Raw genomic sequence first — 20089 nt, 5'->3', positions numbered from 1 at the left:
CCCTTTTATTTAATTTAATTAAATTTAATTAATGCAATTTAATTTTGATTCTCAAGTTTACTTCATTGGAGAGGTCAACAGATGACCATGCTCATGGCAAGAAGATCATGTATCTTCATACTGATCTAGCAATCAAAAAAATGCTATGAAATCTCTCTTGTTATACAAAATAGCATGAAATCATATATTAACATAGATCAATGCAAAGTCCCAAACGTATTACATTGTTAGTGTCTTGTACTCAGTACTCTGTCCTCTTTTCTCCTCTCTCTCCTTTTCAGCCATCCCCAGCTCTATTGCATCTATCAATCCCTGCCTTCAAAAACATTCAACTGCCTGCCTCATGAGCTTGGGGAGGAGGCAGTTGGGATAGAGTAGGGATCACTAAGTGATAGCCGGAGGAATCGTTGAGATGGAAAATGTGTGCTGAAAGCAGATATAGGACCAAACGTAAGGCTTTCAGTATCTAGACTGCAAACCATAGTGCCCAAAAGTAGAGAGAGAGTATGAGGGAAACTGTCTGCTATAGAGACGGGGAGGGCTGGGAAGAGGAAGGGATACTGGGAACATTGGTGGTGGAAAATGTGCACTGGTGGAGGGATGGGTGTTGGATCATTGTATGACTGAATCTCAAACATGAAAGCTTGTAACTGTATCTCACGGTGATTTAATTAAAAAAGAAAAGTTCAACTTCAGCAAGAATCACTGGATTCATTGTGAGCCTTTGAAGCAAGCCCCTCCCTTGGGGCTCTGACTGGCTGTTGTTAACACAGACACCCACTCCCCTCCACGTCCTGTGTCTTCTTTCCTCTCTCAGTTCAGATCTCTAATCAAACAGCCTGCATTGGACACGCTGCTTAAGTAAAACACAATACCCTGTTTATTCTCTCTTATTCCTGCTTGCCTTTCCTCCATAGACCTGTTATAACATAATTTTACAGTTTATTATTGCATTCTTCTCTATTTTTTTCTCCATCATGGGGAATGTAGTGACTTTTGGACTCCATCATCCCACATAGGTGGGAAAAGAATGGCCATCATGGGCTGGAGCGATAGCACAGCAGGTAGGGCATTTGCTTTGTACATGGCCAACACAGGTTCGATCCCTGGCATCCCATAGGGTCCCCTGAGCACCACAAGGAGTAATTCCTGAGTTCAGAGCTAGGAGCAACCCCTGAGCATCTCCAGGTTTGAACCAAAAAGGAAAAAGAAAAAACATGGTCAGTATTCAATGTATGTATCTATCCTACAGGAGATATTGAAAATGACTATTGGCTAAAAAGAAAAGAAAGAAAAAAAACAATTTGAAGGTGGCATCAGGAAGATCAAAAGAGGAATAAAACAGAGGAAATACAAAATTATCTCCTAACTGAACATAATAAACTACATTCTTTCAAATATGGGAATAGAGGCAGATGTGATAATACAACAGGTTAGGCTCCTGCCTTGCATGTGGTAGACCCTGATTCGATTCCCCCTGAGCATCACCTGAAGTGATTAAAGAGCAAAGCCAGGAGTAAACCCTGAGCATCGCCAGGTATGGTCCTATATATAACCTGAGAGTATTGCCAGTTAGTGTGAAAATTGTCCGTTTCTTTTTTTTTTCCAGTAGTTATCTCTATCCATGGAACTGGCAAACACTACAGAAGTTTTACAGTTTCTGCTGCTGGGATTGTCAGATGAACCAGCGCTGCAGCCCCTCATCTTTGGGGTGTTTCTGTCGATGTATCTGATCACCATGCTGGGGAACCTGCTTCTCATCCTGGCGGTCAGCTCAGACCCCCACCTCCACACGCCCATGTACTTCTTCCTGGCCAACCTGTCCTTTGTGGACATCTGCTTTGTCTCCACCACCGTCCCCAAGATGCTACTGAACATCCAGACACACAGCAAAGTCATCACCTTTGAAGGATGCATTCTGCAGATTGGTTTGTATGTTCTCTTTGCAGTCCTGGATATCTTTCTCCTGACGGTGATGGCCTATGACCGCTTTGTGGCCATCTGCCACCCCCTGCACTACCCGGTCATCATGAACCCCCGGCTCTGTGGACAGCTGGTCCTAGTGTGCTGGATCATAAGCATCCTGAATTCCTTGTTAGAAAGTCTCATGGTATTACGACTCTCCTTCTGTACAGATTGGGAAATCCCTCGATTCTTTTGTGAGCTCAATCAGATTCTGCAACTTGCCTGCTCTGACACCTTCATTAATACCGTGGTGATGTATTCCATCGCTGTGCTCCTGGGCGCTGGGCCTTTTGCTGGCACCCTTTATTCCTACTCTAAGATCGTATCCTCCATCCGGAGAATGTCCTCCGTGCAGGGGAAGTATAAAGCCTTCTCCACCTGCGCCTCTCACCTCTCCGTGGTCTCCTTGTTTTACTGCACTGTCCTCGGGGTGTACCTGAGCTCAGCTCTTCCCCACAGCGCGCGCTCCAGTGCTGTCGCCTCAGTGATGTACACGGTGGTCACCCCCATGCTGAACCCCTTCATCTACAGCCTCAGGAACAAAGACATTAAGAGGGCTCTCGTGGCATACTTTCTGAAGGACTTTCAACAAGGAGCGATTGTTCGAAGACTGAAGAAATGTCCATAAATTCTGTGTTCAAAACCTCAGAGTCAGGGGCTGGAACAATAGCCTAGCAGGTAGGGCGTTTGCCTTGCATGCGGCTAACCCGGGTTCGATTCCCAGCATCCCATATGGTTACCCGAGCACTGCCAGGAGTAATTCCTGAGGTCATGAACCAGGAGTAACCCCTCTGCATCGCCGGGTGTGACCCAAAAAGCCCAAAAAAAAAACCCCACAAAACCTCAGAGTCAGAAATTGTGATTATTTGATCAAAAAGAAGTATAACTGGGAGCCAGAGAGATGGCACAGCGGGAGGGCGCTTGCCTTGCACATCCTGGAACCAGGTTTGACCCCCGCATCCCATAGGGTCCCCAAACTCTGCCAGAAGTGATCCCTGAGCACAGAGCCAGGAGTCAGTCCTGAGCATCACCAGGTGTGACCCAAAGCAAAACAAAAATTCCTAAAAAATGAAGTAGAACTGTCCCTTTTATTTATATCCAGGGATTCCTCATTTTTTGATCTTTAAATTCTCTATTTAATTTATGTTCTTCATCCTTTTATTAAGTTCTATAATAGCCACTGCTTTTTCCCATTGCTTTTTTTTCTCTTCTTTTCCAAAATGATTTTTGGTCATGGCTCAGAAACACTGAAGGATTCTCATTAACCCATAAGCAAACAGGGAGGTTTGGAATATTGTTTCTCAAGTGATGTATATATTTTTTAAATTTTTATTAGTGAAACACCATGAGATACAGTTGTAGACTTACAAATTTTTGTGCTTGGGTTTCAGTTATACAATGATCGAGTACCCATCCCTCCACCAGTGAAGTGATGTATATTTTTAATCCTATTTTGTTTTCCTATAAGAATTGCCACTCTTATAACGTAAGAATTATGATGTAAGAATTGTATAATGTAAAAACAATGCATTAGCAATAATGAAAAATTTAAGAATTAATATGAGTTGTATCACTCATATATATGAAATAATTATGCTCCATGATCTAAGCATTGGGGCAGGAGTGATAGCACAGCGGGTAGGGCGTTTGCCTTGCATGCAGCCAAACCAGGTTTGATCCCCGGCATACCATATGGTCCCCTAATCACCGCCAGGAGTAATTCCTGATTGCAGAGGTAGGAGGAACCCCTGAGCATCGCCGGGTGTGACCCAAAAGGAAACATAAAGATCTGAGCATCAATTCTATTTTATTATTGAAACTACCTGATAACTGTTTGTCCCTTTGTGTAGGTGATGCCTCTGTATTTCATTCTCTTTTCATGTACTTCCTGAGTAATAGAGACTATCATTTATGTGGGTTTATTGCTGGTTATTGACTTTTATTCTCTTCATCAGGATTCTGCTTTTCAACGCAGTGTCCCCAGTACCTTTCTTAGTCATTGGCAAAATAGTTATAAACACATGTATCTAAGTTAAATTAAAAATGTTGACCTATTTTGGCAAGCATGTATATCTGTTTCTCACTATGATCTTAAATTTTAAATAAACATGCACACATACATATATAAGAACACAGACTCATTTTTGCATCATATTGAAAGGAATTTTGAGAGACTGTTTGGAGGTTGGGAGCAAATAATAAATTTCATTAACTTTAAAATGTAAAATATGGGCCTGGAACGACAGGGCAGAGGGGAAGGCAGAGATCTGGATTCAAACCCAAACATCCCATATGGTCCCATCAGGAATGATCCCCGACCATCATTAGGCATGGCTAAAAAAAAAATCATATAATAATCACAAACTGGCTCTTACTGATTTATTTTCTGATCACTCTATTTGTCGTTTCTCAAAGTTTTATTGGAATAAGCAATATAAAGTAAATTTGTTATCTGCCTAAGGGGATAGATTGGGATTGGGAGAGAAACTGGAGATATTGGTGGAGGGAAGGTCACACTGGTGGTGTAGGAACTCTAGATGCTTGAAATAAAAATAAAAAATATGAAATAAAAATAAAGCTAGATTCTTGAAGTAAAAAATAAAATAAATAAATTAAATAAAAAATAAATAAAATTTAAAAAATAATAAAATAGTAAAATAATGTCAACTTAATCTTATACTAAGTTCCTCCCTGGCTGAGGAGTATCTCTTCCTTTCCCTTCTACTTTTCAATAAATTTTTCTGTTTCCAAAAAAAAGGGTAATAATAAGATATCAAAATAATGTAGCACTGTAGCACTGTCCTCCCGTTGTTCATCAATTTGCTTGAGCGGGAACCAGTAACATCTCATAACAAATTGTGAGACTTATTACTGTGTTTGGCATATTGAATATGTCACAGGTAGCTTGCCAGGTTTTGCTGAGCGAGTGAGATGCTCTCGGTAGCTTGCTGGGCTCTCCAAGAGGGGCAGAGGAGATAAAAAACGAATCAATGTCAGGCGTCACTTCAGTGAAGAGTCTGGACTGTTTCACGGCCTCACCCAATGTCTCTTCTGCAGACCACAGCACCCAAACCAGAGATAGAACAAAAGGGAGTGCCCTGCCACAGAGGCAGGGTGGGATGGGGGATGGGGGGTGGGAGGGATACTGGTAATGGTGGGGGTGGAGAATGGGCACTGGTGGTGGGATGGGTACTCGATCATTGTATAACTGAAACCCAAGCACAACTTGTAAGCCTACAACTGTACCTCATGGTGTTTCACTAATAAAAGAAAATTCATCGAAAAAAAAAATATCCAGGGAGCAGTCCCCTCAACAAATCCTGTTTCTCCTGGGAATATATCCCAGAGAGGCAAAAATGTATAGTCGAAGTGACATCTGCACTTGTTTGTTCATTGCAGCACTCTTTACAATAGCCAGAAACTGGAAGAAACCTGAATGCCCAAGAACAGATGACTGGTTAAAGAAACTTTGGTACATCTACACAATGGAGTACTATGTAGCTGTTAGAAAAGATGAAGTCATGAAATTTACATACAAGTGGTACTACATGGAAAGTATCATGCTCAGTGAAATGAGTCAAAAAGAAAGGGACAGACATAGAAAGATTTCATTCATCTGGGTAACATAAAGTAACAAAATAGGAGACTAACACCCAAGTATAGCCGAGATAGGTACCAGGAGGTTTACTCCATGGCTTGGAGGCCAGCTGCACACGCTAGGAGAAAGGCAGCTCAGATAGAGAAGGGAGCACCAAGTAAAGGGTGTTGGGAGGATCCTCCCAGGATGGGAGATGCATGCTGAAAGTAGACTATACACCGAATATGAATGCCACTCAATGCCTCTTTTGAAAACCACAACACCCAAAAGGAGAGAGCGAACAAAAGGGAATGCCCTGCCACAGAGGCAGGGTAGGATGGGGGGTTGGGGGGTGGGAGGGATACTGGGATCAGTGGTGGTGGAGAGTGGGCACTGGTGGAGGGATGGGTACTCGATCATTGTATAACTGAAACCCAAGCACAAAAATTTGTAAGTCTACAGCTGTTGTACCTCATGGTGTTTCACTAATAAATTTTTTTTTAAATCCTGTTTCAACTCTAGATGGTCACATGAAGAAATTGTAGTTGATAAATCTAAGTAGTGTGTGAGGGACTTTACCTTGCACTTCTGCATTGCCCTTAAAGTTAAATGTTTATTTGCTTTATTTGTTCGCTCTCTGTTGTAATACATCTACACAAGTTCTGCTTTTGTTTTGTTCTCTATGAAAAGGCACCTCCATAATGGCTGCATTTGTGGTTTTTGTAAGTTTTTATTCTTTTTGCTGCATTCTTTGACCCAAGAAATGAAAGCCATTTTCATCAACTGTACTATTTTCCATTGAGCATTTTTACGTATTAGGAAGGAGGTGAGTTTTTGATTAATAGGGGTATCAGTTATACTGCTCACAGTAGTCTCTCCATTGATTCTTTTTTTAAACATAGGAGTACTGCTATTTATTTCTCCATTGATTTTTAATCAAATTTACTGATTTCAGGCCAGAGTGATAGTACAGCGGGTGGGGTGTTTGCCTTGCATGCAGCCAACCTGGGTTCAATCCCCGGCATCCCATATGGTCCCTGAGCACAGCCAGGAGTAATCTGAGTGCAGAGCCAGGAATAACCCTTAAGCATAACCTGGTGTGACCCATCCCACAAAAGAAAAAAGGGGAAAAGCAAAGTTTACTGATTTCCTGTTAGTTTACTATACATGGATTGTCACAAGTGCTTCACACCTCTGTGTGTATACGTCAATCTAAACCTATCCCATAAGTCTGATGTCACTCATTATGACTTTGCACCCAATCTTCAGATTCCTTCCCCCTTCCCCTCAAGAAACCAGAATTAGTTTGCTGCCTTGGCTTTATGTAGTCCACATTAAGGAAGGTCCTGAGTATTAAGCCTTAAAGTCCAATGATTTTTTTACCTTTATAGTCAAAAGAATTCAGTTAACATAGTTATATCCTTGCCTTGAAAATCTTTGCAATAAACAAAAAAAAATCCATTTGATTTCTTATTTAGGCAACTCAGACATTTGGGCAAACACCCAGTTGAATCTCCCTTTCTTTTTTTTTCTTTTTTTTTTATTATTTTTAGTGAAACACCATGAGGTACAGTTGTAGATTTACAATTTTTTGTGCTTGGGTTTCGATACAATGATCAAATACCCATCCCTCCACCAGTGCCCATTTTCCACCACCATGGATAATATCCCTCCCACCCCCATCCCTCCCATCTCACCCTGCCTCTGTGGCAGGGCAATTCCCTGTGTTCTCTCTCTCCTTTGGGGTGTCGTGGTCCGCAAAAGAGGCTTTGAGTGGCAAACATGTTCAGTCCATAGTCTACTTTCAACATGCATCTCCCCTCCTGGGAGGATCCTCCAAACACCCTTTATTTGGTGCTCCCTTCTCTATCTGAGCTGCCCTTTCCCCTAGAATTCCCGGCTGGCCTCTAAGCTATGGGAACCTCCCTTTCTTAACTGAAACAAAATCCAAATTCAAACCAAATAAAAATTGGATGTCCATTGAGCTGTGTCAACTTCATGCCAGATTTCTGAAGACTCGACAAGAATATAGACTTTCAGGAGAGAGAGAGAGAGAGAGACAGAGAAAGAGAGAGAGAGAGACAGAGACAGAGAGACAGAGACAGAGAGACAGAGAAAGAGGGACAGAGAGAGACAGAGGGAGAGAGAGAAGAAAAGTGCCTGCTATAGAGGCAGGCAGGGGGTTGGGGGTGGGGGGTGATGGAAAGGAACCTGAGGACACTGGTACTGCGAAATGTTCACTGGTGGAGGGATGGGTGTTGGAACACTGTATGACTGAAATCCAATCATTAACAGTTTTGTAAGGGTCTATCTCACAGTGATTCAATAAAGAAGTAAATAAATACATAAATAAATAAAATTTTTAAGAAGGATGTTTATCCACAACAACTAATAAGAGAGAGAGAACAAAAGGGAATGCCCTGCCACAGAGGCAGGGTGGAATGGGGGAGATGGGGAGTGGGAGGGATACTGGGATCCGTGATGGTGGGAAATGGGCACTGATGGAGGGATGGGTATTTGATCATTATATAATTGAAACCCAAGCACAAAGATTTGTAAGTCTACAACTGTACCTCATGATGTCTCACTAATAAAAAAATTTTTAAAAAGAAGGATGTTTATGTAGAAAATTATATAGAGACATAGAAGTAGTAGGTGAGAGACCCAAAAATTAAACCTATGTCTGTTTAATTAAAATAATAATAATAATATAGACTTTCAAAAGTAGAGTGTTGGTATCATTTCTACACAGTTGGTATCATTTCTAGCACAATTACAGATGTGCTTAATTCATCCATGTAAGTGGTCAAATTAATAAAACGTCATGCTTTGAGGTTCTCAATAACACGATTAGGGCATTTTTTCAACCCCAGGACAATTGAGCCTTTTATAGATTTCTTGAAAAATAACTCCACCACAGCCCTCTTGATGTCCTTGTTCCTGAGGCTGTAGATGAAGGGGTTCAGCATGGGAGTGACCACTGTGTACATCACCGAGGCGACGGCACTGGAGTGAGATCTCTGGGTCACGGCTGAGCTCAGGTACACGCCTAGGAGCGTCGAATAAAACACAGAGACCACGGAGAGGTGAGACACGCAGGTGGAAAACGCTTTGTACTTCCCCTGAGCTGAGGAGATTCTCTGCACGGATGAAACGATCTTTGAGTAGGAGTAAATGATACAAGCAAAGGACCCGGCACCCAGTGGGACAGCTGCCAAATACATGACCAAGGTATTAAGGAAAGTATCAGAACAGGCAAGCTGGAGGATTTGATGGAGCTCACAGAAGAAGTGAGGGATTTCCACATCGGCACCAAAGGACAGACGTAACAACATTAAGCTTTGTAACAGAGACTGCAGGGCACTGATGACCCAGCACACCAGGACCAGCAGCCCACACAGTCGGGGGTTCATGATGACCGTGTAGTGCAGGGGGTGGCAGATGGCCACGTAGCGGTCATAGGCCATGACCGTCAGGAGGAAGATGTCCAGGCCTCCGAAAAGTATGAAGAAGTAAATCTGCATGATGCAGCCCTCATAGCTGATGGCCTTGCTGTGTGTCTGAATATTCTGTAGCATCTTGGGGATGATGGTGGAGGTGATACAGATGTCCACAAAGGACAGGTTGGCCAGGAAGAAGTACATGGGCGTGTGGAGGTGGGGGTCCGAGCTGACGGCCAGGATGAGGAGCAGGTTCCCAAACACGTTGATCAGATACATGGACAGGAAAAGTCCAGAGATGAGGGGCTGCAGCTCCGGCTCCACGGAAAATCCCAGCAAATGATATTGTGAAACTCTTGTGGCATTCCCTGGTTCCATGTGCGGAGACAGCTGGCAGGAAGGGTGACGGCATAGATTAATTTGCACACAAGGGGGCTGGAGCAATAGCATAGCGGGGAAGGCATTTGCCTTGCACGCGGCCAGCCCGGGTTCAATTCCCAGCATCCCATATGGTCCCCCAAGCACCACCAGGAGTAATTCCTGAGTGCAGAGCCAGGAGTAACCCCTGTGCATCATCAGGTGTGACCCAAAAAAAATTGCACACAAGTTTGGCACAAGTGGCATAACGCTATTCTGGAACATCATGATAAGTGGAAACAGTGCCACAGAAGCTGCAAGCTCTAGTCAAGAACGTTGTTGGGTCTTCAATGAAACAACATTGATAAGCCAGTGTGGAGCCTGGCAACGGGCACTGGCGCAGATAAGACCTGACCTTGCAAAGCGGTCCTGAAGCGAGACTCCAGAGGAAGGAGTATCGGGCAAAAGTTGGCGAGAACAGGGTGTCAGCACACAGTGTTCAGCCCTGAGCCTCACTCAACCTCCTAGTCACATGTGCCAAAGACACAGAAACTGTCACGTAGGCTTAGCGCGTCATCCTAACCATAGCATCTAGCCTTGAATGAGATTGCAAAGCAGAAGAGGAAAGGTGATAGACCAATAATGCTGAACTTTATGTGATTGGACCTTCCTGTAAGACAAGAACATCTATAAAAATGTATGTATTTGGCAATAAAGTGAATAGCCATCAGCTGCTCCCGGAGGGTATTTCTCCTCGCACCCATCACCCTTCGCCCCATGCCTGCCTCAACCTGGTGCCCAACCTGTCCAGGTACCTTGGGGAAAATCTGTTCCCCAACAAACCAGTAGTTACACATCAAATGGGAGAAGGCAACCAATCTTGATTAACAAGATGAACACAGAGGCTTCACCTGTAATGACATCTTACTAATCTCTCATACAAGGATGTAATGTCTCCATCATGAGATACAACAATTTATTGGTCCACATTTGGAAGCCTGCCTCAGTGCTGAGGGAGAAGGCAGCTGGGATAGAGAAGGGACCACTGACAATTATAGTTGTAAATGATCGCCCTGGATAAGATCTGTGTGCTGGAAGCAGATAAAGGAGCAAACACGATTACCTCTCAGTACCTGTATAACAAACCATAATGCTCAAAAGGAGGGAGAGAGAAAGAAGGAACATGTTTTCCATAGAGGCAGCCTGGTTGGGGGAGGGAAACTGGGGTCATTGATGGTAGGAAAAGTACACTGGTAAAAGGACAGGTTGTGGAACATTATATGACTGAAACCAATAATGAATAACTTTGTAACTGTGTAACTCACTGTGATTCGATTAAAAATTAAATAGAAAAATTAAAGGGAATAGTGTAAATGCTATTTAGCTAAAAAATATGGAATTTTACACTCCCTCAATTAAAAATTAAATTTAAAAAAATTAGAAGGAATAATGTAGGCCAAGTAAAGGGTGTTTGGAGGATTAGCTCAGGATGCGTCTGTGTGCTGAAAGTAGATTACAGACTGAACACGATGGCCACTCAATACCTCTATTGCAAACCACAACACCCTAAAGGAAAGAGAGAGCAAACGGGAATGTCCTGCCACAGAGGAAGGGTGGGATGGGTGGGATGGGAGATGGGGGGCTACTGGGATCATGGTGGTAGAGAATGAGCACTGGTGAAGGGATGGGTACTCAATCATTGTATAACTGAAACCCAAGCATGAGAGTTTGTAAGTCTACAACTGCACCTCATGAAAAAAAGGAATAGTGTAGGGTCTGGAGTGATAGCACAGCAGTTAGGGTGTTTGCCTTGCATGCAGCCGACCCAGGTTCAATTCCCAGCACCCCATACGGTCCCCTGAGCACCACCAGGGGTAATTCCGAAGTGCATGAGCCAGGAGTGACTCTTGTGCAATGCCAGGTGTAACCAAAAAAAGAATTGAAATTTTTACACTCCTTAAACATGCTACAATCAGAGGAATTGTGCCCTCTGCTTAAGAGAAATCACCACATTTTAGATGAATGACAAGAGAAAGACCCAGGAAATGGGCTAGTGGTAAAAACTTCTTAAATATAGAGAGAAACTTGGAGGGATGAAGAGAGTTAAACAGTTCAATAAACCAGAAATTTTACCTTCAAAAATGAATGGACATGGAGAATATCATGCTGAGTGAAATCAGTCCGAGGAAAAGAGAAAAATAGAATAACTGCACTCATTTGCAAGATTTTAAAAAGTGATATGAATAATACCCAAAGACAGTAGGAAACAAGGGCCGAGAGGAAGCATGATCCATGGTAGGAAGCATAAACTTGCCACCAAAGGAGAGGGGGAGTGAGGTTAGGAGAGAGAAGGGACCACTATGACAATGAGAGTTGGAAAGGATCTCTCTGAACAGGAACTGAATGCTGAAAGGAAGGAAAGTGATATGCATGATCCCCTCCCAGTAACATTATTGCAAACCACAGTGCCTGAAAGGAAAATAAGAGAGAAAGAGAAGAAGAAGAAATGTCTGCCATAGAGGCAGGCTGTCAGGACAGAGTGGGGGTTGCAGGAAGGGGGTGCTGGGCAGGAGGGAAACCGGGGGTATTGATGGTGAGCAAAGTGCACTGGGGAAGGAATGGATGTTAGAACATTGTATGACTGAAACTCAACCATAAACAACTTTGTAACTGTATATCTCATGGTGATTCAATAGTGTATGACTATAATATATAATAAATAAAAATATAAAACATAATTATATATGTTATTATTTATATTATATATATATCCTCCAAACTCCATAAGGAAATGGACATCTACAGAAACATTTAAAATCTGGTGACTGGAGAAATGGAAAAATATGTGAGCAGACAATGGAAGGCAAGTCATAATAGTGATGAATTGTGTGCACCAAGCTGAAGCGATAGCACAGCGGTAGGGCGTTTGCCTTGCATGCAGCCAACATGGCCGACCCGAGTTCGATTCCTCCACCCCTCTCGGAGAGCCCGGTAAGCTACCGAGAGTATTCGATATGCCAGACACAGTAACAACAAAGTCTCCAATGGAGATGTTACTGGGCCCGCTCGAGCAAATCGATGATCAACGGGAGGGCCTTTACTTTACTTTAAGCTGAAAGAGAATGCCAGTTAGGAAAGCAAGCAACACCATTCACAAATATCAGGCTAGGAGGGGAAAAAAAGAACCCTGTTGTTAATCTGAAGAACTTTCCAAAGTACATACAGCAAAGGGAGTACTCTTTCTTGAGGGGGGCAGAAAAGCAAAATGCTGCAAGTGTTGGGAAATAACCAAGAAAAGTCATAAGTATGACCAAAATATTTTTTTTCTTGGACCAGAAAAGTAATACAGGGGGAGGGTGCTTGCTTCACAGGCAGCTGAACTGTGTTCAATCCCTAACACACCACCACAGGGAACCCACCCACACCTCAAGCCCCACCAGGAGTGATCCTTGAGCTCAGACCCGGAGTAAGCCCTGATCACAGCAGTGATGACTAAATCACGGTTACGGTCCTCCCGTTGTTCATCGATTTGCTCGAGAGGGCCCAGTAACGTCTCCATTGGAGACTTTGTTGTTACTGTGCTTGGCATATCGAATACATCACGGGGAGCTTGCCAGGCTCTGCTATGCGGGCTCTGGAGTGATGACTACAAGTCCCAAAATATAATTTGTGGCATCTCAGTAATTCTCAGTCTTGAAATCATTGACATTCTGAAACAAAATCCTATGTGGCAGGGTCAGGACCAAGCAGTGTAGGGTGATGAAATGTGCATGGTCGCATGTACTCTCTCTCCATGGAGACAGTCAGAAATATCTTTGGAAATTAATTGTCCCGTGCTCCTGTTAGACAAAACCTCTCCACTTAGATCACAACTTAGACCTGACTACCTCAGTTTTGCTATAAGAGCCGTGTAATGATCGTGAGCATGAAAGAGCAACAAACGTGTGGGTACCACAGTGGTCCTGTGAGCTTTTATGTAGCTGCTAAAATAAATACACTCGTTAAACAAACTGTCACTGTCACTGTCCTCCCTTTGTTCATCGATTTGCTCGAGCAGGTCCAGTAACTTCTCCATAGTGACACTTGTCACTGTGTTTGGCATATCAAATACATCACGAGTAGCTTGCCAGGCTTTGCTGTGTGGGCGAGATACTCTTGAGAGCTTGCCGGGCTCTCCGAGAGGGGCGGAGGAATCGAACTCGGGTCGGCCATGTTGGCCGCTAGCCAGGCAAATGCCCTACCTCTGTGCTATAGCTCCAGCCCGTTGAACAAACAACTCAGAAAAACTCAGAGTGATTCCTTCCCTCTGGGTTGAGTTGCACTGACTCTGAGTGACCACAATTCCAGGTACTGAGCTTCCAGTCTCTCAAAGGGTCTACCTTAGAGTCAACTGGTCTACCTCAGAGACAACTGGTCTACCACACTCACCTGGATGGGAACCTGGAGTCGAGGGTCTCCGTAGAATTCAGAACTCCTCCCTGGACAGCAAATGGAACCTCATTTCCCCAGGCAGAATCAGCATTTTCAAACAAGAAAGGAAATTGTGTCTCTTCCAGGACAAGGTCCCAACAATCAGACGGAAACATTTAAAGCTCCTTGCATCGGCACAGGAGATGCTTTCCTCTTTCCAACCTTAAAGCACCTGATTTCCCTGTGGGACTCTGGTCTGGGCAACAGGCAGGATTTTCTTGGCCATTGTCTGTTCCCAACAGACCAGGTTGCAAATCTAATGATGCAATCTTGTTTCCTTTTCCTGCTTGGTGTATTTGTCTCCCTTCCAAGTCTCTAAATCTCTTGCCACATTATCACATCTCTGATCTTAGTTTTTTTTTTTTTAAGATGAAAATAGCAAATCTCAGGGGCCGAAGCCATAGCACAGAGTTTTCACTAAATTAGATTAGTTGGTATTTGCTGTTCCCACTTTCTTTGCCTTGGTTATTTGTATTCCATGAGTAACCATCTTTCATAATCACTGAATTTTTGGTTTTGGTTTTGGGGCCACACCCAGGGGTACTCAGGGATTATTCCTGTTTCTGCTCTCAGGGGTCACTCCTGGCAGGGCTCACAAGACTGTATGAGGTGATCTTTGAATCCCGAACATGCCATGAAAATTCTTCTTTTTTAGTTTGGTTTTGGTTTTGTTTTATTTGTGATACTCAGCTTACTCCTAGTTCTGCACTCAGGGATCACTCCTGACAGTGCTCGGAGAACCATATGGGATGCCAGAGAACAAACCCTGGTTGGCCGCCTGCAAGGCAAACACCCACCCAGCTCTGGTCCCTGTTTCCATCTTCTTATCCTGATAATCCCTCTTCATCGGGTCGAACCCTGTGGCACACGCTCATTCCAATGTACTCTAGTCCTTGTCGTGATCAAGGATGATTCAAGAGAGAAATCTCTTTATAGTCTGTGTTCACTGTAGTATAACCTACATAGATGTCTGCTGACTAACTGTGCACCAATATAGAATCAAATCTAAGATAAAAATTTATAAAAATCCTTGGTGAAAGGAGCTAGGAAGGTTAGGAAGGAGTTAAAATCCTTGCTTGCTTGAATTAACTTGCAAAATTGCTTTCTGTAAACAGTTCAGCAGCCTTGGGGTTACAAAATTGGATTGAACCCAGTAGATGTGTAAGGTATGGGCTAGAATAAGACATAACTATTTAAAGATAGGGCGAGATACTCTCGGTAGCTTGCCGGGCTCTCCGAGAAGGGCAGAGGAATCGAACTCGGGTCGGCCATGTTGGCTGCGTACAAGGCAAACGCCCTACCGCTGTGCTATCGCTCCAGCCCCGGAGTATCTCGCCCGCACGGCAGAGCCTGGCAAGCTCCCCGTGACGTATTCGATATGCCAAACACAGTAACAACAAAGTCTCCAATGGAGACGTTACTGGACCCGCTCGAGCAAATCGATGATCAACGGGAGGGCCGCTACTTTTACTTTATTTAAAGATAGATAGAGTGTTTTGACCATCCTGGAAACTGAAACTATGTGACCGGGTCAAGATGTTCAGGTCGAGATACTCCAAGAAAAACCACAAAGAACCCAGCAAAACACGTATTGGCAAAATATGTGCAAAATATGTGCAAAATATGTGGTCTTTGTTTTCAAACTGTATAAAAGATGACCTGTTTCTGAGTTCGAGGCTCCCAGCCTCTGCCCGTTCTTGGGTAGGCTGTGGAGCCCCAGCATGCTGGTCTGAATATAACCCCGCTTGAATTCCTGCAGGAATGTTGTCTGTCTGGTCTCTCCATGCCTCCCAGGGCTAGGGAACTCCCGACCCCAACATGGGAACCAGAGAGCTAGTACAATGGGGAGGGCATTTGCCTTGCACATGACTGACCCAGATTCATTCCCCAGCATCCCATAGGATTATCCAAGCACTGCCAGGGGTAATTTCTGAGTGCAGAGTCAGGAGTAACCCCTGAGCTCTGCTGGGTGTGGCAAATATATATTATATTATTTATATATAATCCTAATATTTGATAATAAAACCAGGGTTGTTGTTTTTTTAAGTGTAGCTTCAAAATTATTCTTTTTTGGGGGGGGTCATACCCAGAAATGCTCAGGGGTTACTCCTAGCTTTGCACTCAGGAACTACTCCTGGAAGTGCTCAGGGACCATATAGAGTTCTGGGATCAAACTTGAGTTGGCCACATGCAAGGCAAAGGCCCTACCCACTCTACTATCGCTCAAGCCCTTCAAAACCATTATTAGAAGCAAAATTGAATAAGGAATCAAACACTAAACCAAGGTATTAAATGACAATCATTTACTGATATCAATCTACTACAATAAATAAAATGACAAATGCATAGATAAAAATATATGTTTCTAGAATATTCTGGTTTGGGGGGATTTGGATCATTTTTTTTGAAGCAGGTCACACCCAGTGATGTTCAGGGGTTACTCCTGGTTCTGCACCCAGGAATTGTTCCTGATGGTTCTCAGGGGAACCATATGGGATGCTGGGGATCAAATCTGGGTCATCCGTGTTCAAGACAAAAACCCTACCCACTGTACTATCTCTCTGGCCCCTGGTGGTCCTGACCTCCCTAAAGAACATGTTATGTCTCCCTATTGCCCTCACATCTCTCTGGAGAAGAGACCCTGGGTCTCACCCACCTCCCAGCCTACCACACCACACTTATTTGCCCAGCAAGTGCCTCTGGTTGCTTTATTTTATTGCTGGAGAGAGGTTCTGGGCCACACCCAGCAGTGCATAGGGTCCATTCCTGGCTCTGTGCTCCTGGCACTTGGTAGTCCCCCCCAAAAAAAATCATAAAAAAAAATTCAAAGTTGTGATAATTTTTCTACTTTTTTCTAAGTTTTCATCTCTACTTTTTTTTTTTATTTTGTACTTGTTTCTGGAGGGCTGGAGCGATAGCACAGCGGGTAGGGCGTTTGCCTTGCACGCAGCCAACATGGCCCACCCGAATTCAATTCCTCCAACCCTCTCGGAGAGCCCGGCAAGCTACCGAGAGTATCTCGCCTGCACGGCAAAGCCTGGCAAGCTCCCCATGACATATTTGATATGCCAAACACAGTAACAACAAAGTCTCCAATGGAGACGTTACTGGGCCCACTCGAGAAAATCGATGAACAACGGGAGGACAGTGACAGTGACTTATTTCTGGATTGTGTACAGATCTGTATGGACTTGGACGTTAATTTGTAAAAAAGTTGTGTTGTGTTCATTTTATTCCTATGACTTTCCAGCTCATTTTCCTCTATTTTTTTGTTTGTTGCAGGCGCCACACCTGGCAATGCTCAGGTGTTACTCCTGAGGTAACTCAGGTGTTATCCCTGTACTCAAGGAGCACTCCGGGCATACCTGGGAGACCATATGGGGTACCGGGAATCAAACCTAGATCAGCCACACGCAAGGCCAATACCTTCCCTAGAATACTATCTCTCCAACTCAAATTTCGTCTATATTTTTTATTTTTGCAACATCACCGTATTTAAGCTTCAAGCCTACACTATCGAACCACACCCTCCACCAAGGTCAGAAGATAGAAAATAAACACTTTTTTTTAATAATTTATTTATTTATTGAATCACTATGGGAAAAGTTACAGAGCTTTCAGGTTTAGGTCTCAGTCATGTAAATATCAAACACATTTCCCTTTACCAATACTTATTTTTAACCGCGAACCCCAATAGACCCCCACCTCCCACCCCTCCCAATTCCTGTGAGGCAGATGAGTTCTAGTTAACACTCTATCTACTTGGACTAGATTCATTGTTTCGATAAAAGATGCACCATTACTATTTAGAGTTTACGACCCCCCCCAAATCAGACATGCTGAAAAAGCGAATAAACACTTTTTTTCCCCCCAAAATCGTGTCCCTTTGCATTTGAATCTCTAAACTGGACTGCATTTCATAGAAAAGCCAGGAGAGGAAATCGTTAAGTGCTGGCGGCTGCACTTCCCATTCCTGGCCAGCAGGTGGTGCGCAAACTCACCTAGGTGCAGACTCCTTAAAATCAGGTGCTGAGCGTCAGAACTCACCAACTGGGCTTTTTGCCTCGCGTACGTTGAGTGCCCGGGGTTCGATCCCCGCCAACCTGGCTGACAGGCGCTGCTTTCTCAGCATTTGCACTAATCTCTAAACAGAATGCAGCTGAGCAAAAGCGATTTGAGGATTTCTTTTTTCTCTATCTGTGTTGTGGAGATTTTGCTGGGATGGCGTAGGATAACATTGGTTCATCTTTCTCCTCCATCCTTTCTCCCTCGCTGCAGGGAGCTTAGGTTTATTGAGTTACACCCATCACAGTGCTCCTGAGGCACTCCCACTCATCTTTAACTTCTCCTTTGTGCTCTGCTTCCCCTATCTGTTAATCACTCATTTCCCCTTATCAGGATCAGTGACTTACATTGCATTGACACTAGCTGTAAATGAACAGCTCATGATAGGATGGGGAGTTTATTAGAAGCTCAGTACTGATGCCCCCAAGTCAGAGACGAGAAAGAGACTTGGAGCCCCATTTGCTGAGAGGTTCTCTCTTTTATCCACTAAAGGTGGGCTACAATCTATGTACATTCTTATCAGTGAAACAGGGATACAGAGGAAATAAGAGAAAATCAATGCATCGTTCTCACATAGCCTTCAGATGCTTAAAGTCAGATTCTTCAGAGATCTCTGGACTTTATATTTGTAAGTGAAATATTGCTTTTCTCTTTCCTTTATGTCCTTTGCAAAGTTTACTTTATTTTTTTTATCTTTTTTGGGTCACACCTGGCGATGCTCATGGGGTTACTCCTGGCTCTGCACTCAGAATTACTTCTGACGGTGCTTGGGGACCATTTGGGATGATGGGAATTGAACCCAGGTCGGCCGCGTGCAAGGCAAAACTCCCTACCCACTGTGCTATGGCTCCAACCCTGCAAAGTTTACTTTTTTTTTAAGTTTGTAAGTTTATCTCCTGGTGATTCTTTTTTTTTTTTTTTTTTTTAGTGAAACACCATGAGGTACAGTTGTAGACTTACAAGTTTTTGTGCTTGGGTTTCAGTTATACAATGATCAAGTACCCATCCCACCACCAGTGCCCATTCTCCACCCCCACCAATCCCAGTATCCCTCCCGCCCCCCATCCCCCCATCCCACCCTGCCTCTGTGGCAGGGCACTCCCTTTTGTTCTCTCTCTCCTTTTGGGTGCTGTGGTTTGCAGAAGAGGCATTGGGTGGCAATCATGTTCGGTCTATAGTCCACTTTCAGCATGCATCTCCCATCCTGGGCGGATCTTCCCAGCACCCTTTATTTGGTGCTCCCTTCTCTATCTGAGCTGCCTTTACCCCTAGAGTGTGTGACTGGCCTCGAAGCCTTGGAGGGAACCTCCTGGTATTTATCACAGCTGTTCTTAGGTGTTAGTCTCTTATTTTGTTACTTTATGTTACCCAGATGAATGCAATCTTTCTATGTCTATTCCTCTCTTTCTGGCTCATTTCACTTAGCATGATATTTTCCATGTAGTACCACTTGTATATAAATTTTATGACTTCATTTTTTCTAACAGCTATATAGTACTCCATTGTGTAGATATACCAAAGTTTCCTTAACCAGTCATCTGTTCTCGGGCCAAAGTTTACTTTAGAGCAATGTCCTTTTTGTATAGACACAAGAAGTCTATGCTTTTGTAACTTCGTAGTTAACTGACTCTGAATAATATTTTCTCCTGGGCATCTGTCATATTTACTCGATTTAAGCCTCAGTTGCCCTAAATTCCTAGCACCCCTAAAGCAGGGTCACAACAAAGGGATTGGATGGACCCATCGTAAGTTTTAAATCATCCTGGCATCAAAACAGGACAAGCCAAGCACCATAAAACAAAAGAAGTTAAGAGCATGGTCATGGACAAACTCTGTCATGACCCAAAGAGAAGTGACTGGACAAGAACCCTACTGGGATCAGGAAGGACTAACCTGACCTGAGGACTGTAGTCTGGGATCTATAGTGAGATGTCCCCAGGAGAACCACCCTATAAACTTAATTATCTCTTACTGTGTCCATACAAAATGACTAGAAAGATTATTAAGAAGTAATTTTTTTTTGGCTTTTTGGGTCACACCTTGCGATGCTAAGGGGTTGCTCCTGGCCCTGCACTCAGGAATCACTCAAGGCGGTGCTTGAGAGACCATATAGGATGTCAGGGATCGAACCCGGGTTGGCTTCATACAAGGCACACGCCCTATCTGCTATAACCATCACTCTGGCCCCTAAGTTTATATGGTTTTGTTTTGTTTT

The 20089-nt window shown here is 43.7% G+C and overlaps 2 protein-coding genes across 2 annotated transcripts; one reads left to right on the top strand and one right to left on the bottom strand.

Annotated features, from left to right (window-relative positions):
* Positions 1–1624: 1624 nt before the first annotated feature.
* Positions 1625–2991, top strand: LOC130022328 (olfactory receptor-like protein OLF4; the record flags this gene model as incomplete). The annotated part of the gene is made up of 2 exons (XM_056113076.1): positions 1625–2527; positions 2977–2991. Coding segments are annotated over exons 1-2 (918 nt in total), but the record flags the coding sequence as incomplete, so codon positions are not given.
* A 5373-nt stretch (positions 2992–8364) lies between these two features.
* On the bottom strand, positions 8365–9360 carry LOC130022267 (olfactory receptor 7A5-like). The gene has a single exon (XM_056113017.1). The coding sequence runs from the start codon at positions 9358–9360 to the stop codon at positions 8365–8367; it is 996 nt and encodes a 331-aa protein (XP_055968992.1).
* Positions 9361–20089: the final 10729 nt, after the last annotated feature.

Source organism: Sorex fumeus, unplaced genomic scaffold (genome assembly GCF_029834395.1).
Source record: "Sorex fumeus unplaced genomic scaffold, SorFum_2.1 ptg000019l, whole genome shotgun sequence".
Taxonomy (NCBI): Eukaryota; Metazoa; Chordata; class Mammalia; order Eulipotyphla; family Soricidae; genus Sorex; species Sorex fumeus.
Note: the sequence above shows the minus strand (reverse complement) of the source record. Positions and strands in the feature narration are given on the sequence as shown.

Coding starts and splice junctions, on each gene's coding strand:
- LOC130022267 (XM_056113017.1), bottom strand. CDS start 9,360: ATGGAACCAGGGAATGCCACAAGAGTTTCACAATATCATTTGCTGGGA.